We start from the raw sequence: 6,000 nt of genomic DNA on the forward strand, positions 1-6,000 counted from the left end.
ATAGCAGCATCATATGCAATGTTACATGTTATATAGCAGCATCATACAGTATGCAATGTTACGTGTTATATAGCAGCATCATATGCAATGTTACATGTATATAGCAGCATCATACAGTATGCAATGTTACATGTTATATAGCAGCATCATACAGTATGCAATGTTACAAGTTATATAGCAGCATCATACAGTATGCAATGTTACATGTATATAGCAGCATCATACAGTATGCAATGTTACGTGTTATATAGCAGAATCATATGCAATGTTACATGTATATAGCAGCATCATACAGTATGCAATGTTACATGTATATAGCAGCATCATACAGTATGCAATGTTACATGTATATAGCAGCATCATACAGTATGCAATGTTACATGTATATAGCCGCATCATACAGTATGCAATGTTACATGTACAGTATATAGCAGCATCATACAGTATGCAATGTTACATGTATATAGCAGCATCATACAGTATGCAATGTTACATGTTATATAGCAGCATCATATGCAATGTTACATGTATATAGCCGCATCATACAGTATGCAATGTTACATGTACAGTATATAGCAGCATCATACAGTATGCAATGTTACATGTACAGTATATAGCAGCATCATACAGTATGCAATGTTACATGTTATATAGCAGCATCATACAGTATGCAATGTTACATGTACAGTATATAGCAGCATCATACAGTATGCAATGTTACATGTATATAGCAGCATCATACAGTATGCAATGTTACATGTATATAGCCGCATCATACAGTATGCAATGTTACATGTACAGTATATAGCAGCATCATACAGTATGCAATGTTACATGTACAGTATATAGCAGCATCATACAGTATGCAATGTTACATGTTATATAGCAGCATCATACAGTATGCAATGTTACATGTATATAGCAGCATCATACAGTATGCAATGTTACATGTATATAGCAGCATCATACAGTATGCAATGTTACATGTATATAGCAGCATCATACAGTATGCAATGTTACATGTATATAGCAGCATCATACAGTATGCAATATTACATGTATATAGCAGCATCATACAGTATGCAATGTTACATGTATATAGCAGCATCATACAGTATGCAATATTACATGTATATAGCAGCATCATACAGTATGCAATGTTACATGTACAGTATATAGCAGCATCATACAGTATGCAATGTTACATGTACAGTATATAGCAGCATCATACAGTATGCAATGTTACATGTACAGTATATAGCAGCATCATACAGTATGCAATGTTACATGTACAGTATATAGCAGCATCATACAGTATGCAATGTTACATGTATATAGCAGCATCATACAGTATGCAATGTTACATGTACAGTATATAGCAGCATCATACAGTATTCAATGTTACATGTATATAGCAGCATCATACAGTATGCAATGTTACATGTATATAGCAGCATCATACAGTATGCAATGTTACATGTATATAGCAGCATCATACAGTATGCAATGTTACATGTATATAGCCGCATCATACAGTATGCAATGTTACATGTACAGTATATAGCAGCATCATACAGTATGCAATGTTACATGTATATAGCAGCATCATACAGTATGCAATGTTACATGTACAGTATATAGCAGCATCATACAGTATGTAATGTTACGTGACGTTATATTCCGCTGGTATTTGTATCTTTTCGTTCGCACTGTTAACATTATATTTTCTCTTTTCGTATTCAGGTTTTCCGATGCCTCCCCAGTGACGAGGTGCACAATTTTATTCACCTGCCAGAATTCGTTGCCAAGCCAGCGCTTGCGTCCCAGGACCGCGTGAAAGCCCAGGAAGAATTGCAGAGGATCCGCGGTTTTGTGGTTCAGTTCCCCTTCCAGTTCCTGGCCGGGGAAAACCTCCTGCCTTCAGTAGGAACAAAAGAAGCTATGGTGCCCATGGAAATTTGGACATGATCTTGTTTTGCATTTGAAGATGTAAATGAAGAACAGTTCCTAGCCGCGTGCGGTAATTAACTGCATCAAGGAAATAAGGACATAAAGTATTGTCAACAACCTCGACAAATGTTCCTTCCATGCAAAACATTGTTGCACAGCGTAATATTTTTAAATTGTATTCTACATTTTTTTTTAATGTAAATTAATTGCCATAAATCACATTCGGTGATCCAAATCAGTGTTTTTATTATCACTATTATTTTTGATAAACAGAATAGGCAGGGAACTGTTCCCCACAGCAACCTGAGTTTTTAATCTAATATATTTACCTTTTTACCAGCAAAAGCCATGTGTACCCACCTCAATGGCAGTGTTAACACTGAATTCCTTTAAACAAAATATTAATTAGTTATTAATATGTGTAGTCATTATATGTGTTATACATGAGCTCCACTTTAGTGCATGGACAATTATATAGGGGAGATAATTTAAAAAAAGACATTTTCATTGTCGTGGAAGATGATGCACATCGAGTTGATGAAACTGAAGTCTGAGAAGTAGAAAATTGAGAAACTGTTTTTAGTGCAGTAGGGAGAGTTTTGGCGATATGATTACAAATCACTGTTTGAGACCAGTGTGCCTTTGGAGCAGGGAGTTGTATTCCTACTGTGCATGGATACTGTATTTCAGTGACTTCCTTTGATTGCTATAGGTCAGGGGTGGCCAACTCCCATCCTCAAGGGCCACCAACAGGTCAGGTTTTCAGGATATCCCTGCTTCAGCACAGGTGGCTCAATCAGTGACACTGATTGAGCCACCTGTGCTGAAGCAGAGATATCCTGAAAACCTGACCTGTTGGTGGCCCTTGAGGACTGGATTTGACCACCCATGCTATAGAAACACTAACATTCCTTAATGGCTACAAAGCTGCTATATTTATTTGTAGCTATTTCTTACCAAAAGTCACATGGTAAATGGACGGCGAACACAATTCAATTCAATGTCGCATTTTTATTTCAAGTTGAAGCCACAACATGACATGGGTGCAGGGGTGCTGAACCCGTGAGAAACGTGTATCCCAATTTGGGTTGGTTTTCTGAACGGTTATAACATACACAGAAATGAAATGGGGAAGATTTCTAATAGTGAGGTGTAGTTCCAGACTGCCACTTTTAGGGAGGCCACCAGCCATGTATTCCTTATGGATTGTGCATCAATTGATATATAAGTAAATTACTATCTTCACTGCCAGAGGATCCTATAACGCATTGTATAATATACACAGAAAACAGTAATATTGTATTCCTTCCACAGCAATGTTGCTTTTACTGTCATTTGTTCTTGTAATAATCTAGTGCCCAGCCCTGTAGGTGGCGCTGTTGTGCAGTAACAGGAATGTGTTCAGTATGTGACATTGGCACATACAGCAGCTATCTGGCACACATCTCATCACTGTACTGTATGTGACTTCAGTATGTGACATTGGGTACTGAAGGAACATTTCACATCGTCTTGTGAATGACAGTGAGGAGCAAATACTTTCCACGGACAATGTGCACCTTTCTAATAGTAATAATAATAACACAGAACCCAAGCAAGCTCTTTTTGGGAACCCCTGAGCCCCACAATATATATATGTATATAAGTGTCAAAAAGGAGAGCTATTGAACGTGGCAAATGTATACAACAAACGACAGAGAAGCCCAATGCTACATCCAATATGACAAAAATACACAGTAAAATACTTATATATTCTCTTGAAAAAATATATAAGTATTTTTGTGATATTGGATGTAGCATTGGGCTTCTCTGTTGCTAATAGTAATAATAATAATAATAATTCACGAGTTGATTTGCTTTCCATTTCATGGATGTAGTGTCTCCAAACCCAATGAAGGTCAACACACTTTGTTGTGTGTATCTATGCATGAGCAAAAATCTTAACACAACTTTACTGACTAGTTGTTAAGGTTTGTGCTAACTGCCCACTAACATTTTTGATAAATGCCCCCATTACCACTCTATTTTGTAGCATTGTGATGTTCGATAGTTCAGAGGAGTTTTAATATTTAAAAAAAAAACCACTGTATTAATGGTTCCATAATGTAATATTGCTTCAAATTCACCAATTAAGCCAGAGGATTCTAATACATACATGCACATATATTGTACTGTAAATCCCTTTATACTGTGTTGTAGCCTAAAAAGTGTAGATGACTGCAACAAATATTAGATCACTATAATAGAGAAGAGAGTGTGTCAATGTATGTTTTATTTTTGTGTTGTACTGTACATTTCATTCATACAGCATGATTTATTGATACCAAACTTGGAATCAACAGATTTTGTTCAGGTCCTTCATTTTAATTTTTGTTTTTAGTCAGTTCTGTGATCTTTATAAGAACCATGATGGATAATTGAAGAATATTGTGCATTTGAAGTCTTTTTTTTAATTGTATTTTTACAAATGTTCTATCTTCTGTATCTTTCTGTCTTTAAACTGTGAGAAAACCACAAAAACGTTTCAGTTGCATTTGTTTTTTCGGGGGTTACCTTTGTTACCTTTTTAGTAGGGTAAATTTCATGCAGGAACAATGAAGTAATATTTTTTTTTCTTCCAGTTTTAGAGTTCTTTTGTGGCAAACAAAGAAAAATGCATATCTAAGCTTCCATACTGTAGAATATTGCATGTATTAAAAGGTTAGTTACATGGTAACACATGTTTAATAGTTTTCTATGCATTACATGGAAAGTTATTCTACTGTCGGTGCAAATATTCAAAAGCATTTTCTAGTATATTAAATGTATGGTTGTCACAAAATGTAGATTAAAATGCAAATATTCCTTCCGTGAAGAGTTACTGTTCTTTTCATACCGAATGTCGTTACCGATCAATAATTTTAGCTTTGCTTGTCACTGTAATTGTATCTTGATTTTAAAAATATATATATATATATTTGTTTAAATATTTAATTACAATAAGCGTCTAAAGTGTTGTGTTTCTATATATCAATGTATCTTGTACCATGGTGCGCATACACTTAATAAGCCACTGTCCCTTGTAGCTTGGCTGTCATTTTTTTTATATCAATGAGGGGTATTATTTTGTGTTTGCTTTCTTTGTACAGCTTAACCCCGTTACAGCGCGGTCCTCGGGGACCACCCGCAACCACCGCATTATAAACGGGGTCGCGGGAAAAAATGGCCGCCGAATTTTTTTTTTTTGTGGTGGTAACTGGCAGCTCTTCTCCCTGTCTCTGCTTCCTGCTTCTGCTTCCGTCTTGCGAGAGCAAGCTCCCTTAAAGAGACAGTGTGTCTCTGTGTGTGTGTATTTGACTGTGTGTGTGCCAAGTGTGTGCTGTGAGTGTGTGCAGTGTGCTGTCAATGTATGCAGTGTGCTGTGATTGTGTGCTATAAGTGTATGCAGTGTGCTGTGATTGTGTGCTATGAGTGTATGCAGTGTGCTGTGAGTGTATGCAGTGTGCTGTGAGTATGTGCAGTGTGCTGTGATTGTGTGCTATGAGTGTATGCAGTGTGCTGTGAGTGTATGCAGTGTGCTGTGAGTGTATGCAGTGTGCTGTGAGTATGTGCAGTGTGCTGTGATTGTGTGCTATGAGTGTATGCAGTGTGCTGTGAGTGTATGCAGTGTGCTGTGAGTATGTGCAGTGTGCTGTAAGTGCCATGACATTGAGACGCTGCCGGAGGAAGGCTGTTTGTCAAGGTAAGTCGTGTGTCCCTTCCCCCCTCCCCCCCCCCCCCCCCCACCACCTTTTTTAATTTTTATTACAGGTGAGCCTTGCTGCCTGCGTGTCGCCTTGGACCCCGCAAAGCTTAAGGTCGTCCCTGTGCGAGGTCCCTAAATCACTGATAAAACATATTACAGAAAGATCCCTTTGATTTATACAAGCAATCTCTACAATGCATTTTACGTTAAAAGCCAGAAAATACACTCAATGTTGGTACAAACCCAAAGGATGTCCCATCACTCAAAAAGAGGAACAACAAGAATAAGTCAAAATATACATTTTCCTGGTATAAACAATACAAACA

At 37.2% G+C, this 6,000-nt stretch overlaps 1 protein-coding gene across 6 annotated transcripts in view; it reads left to right on the plus strand.

Moving 5' to 3' along the window:
* PLD1 (phospholipase D1) overlaps positions 1–4,804 on the plus strand; it is a 98,681-nt gene extending 93,877 nt beyond the window's left edge. For all 6 annotated transcript variants that reach the window (XM_075570787.1, XM_075570788.1, XM_075570785.1 and 3 more), the window contains one exon: positions 1,744–4,804. In XM_075570787.1, coding sequence (XP_075426902.1) covers positions 1,744–1,968 — 225 coding nt within the window. In that variant the 3' untranslated portion in view covers positions 1,969–4,804. The remainder of the gene's footprint in view (positions 1–1,743) is intronic.
* Positions 4,805–6,000: the final 1,196 nt, after the last annotated feature.

This window comes from Ascaphus truei, chromosome 14, assembly GCF_040206685.1.
Source record: "Ascaphus truei isolate aAscTru1 chromosome 14, aAscTru1.hap1, whole genome shotgun sequence".
NCBI classification, from domain to species: Eukaryota; Metazoa; Chordata; class Amphibia; order Anura; family Ascaphidae; genus Ascaphus; species Ascaphus truei.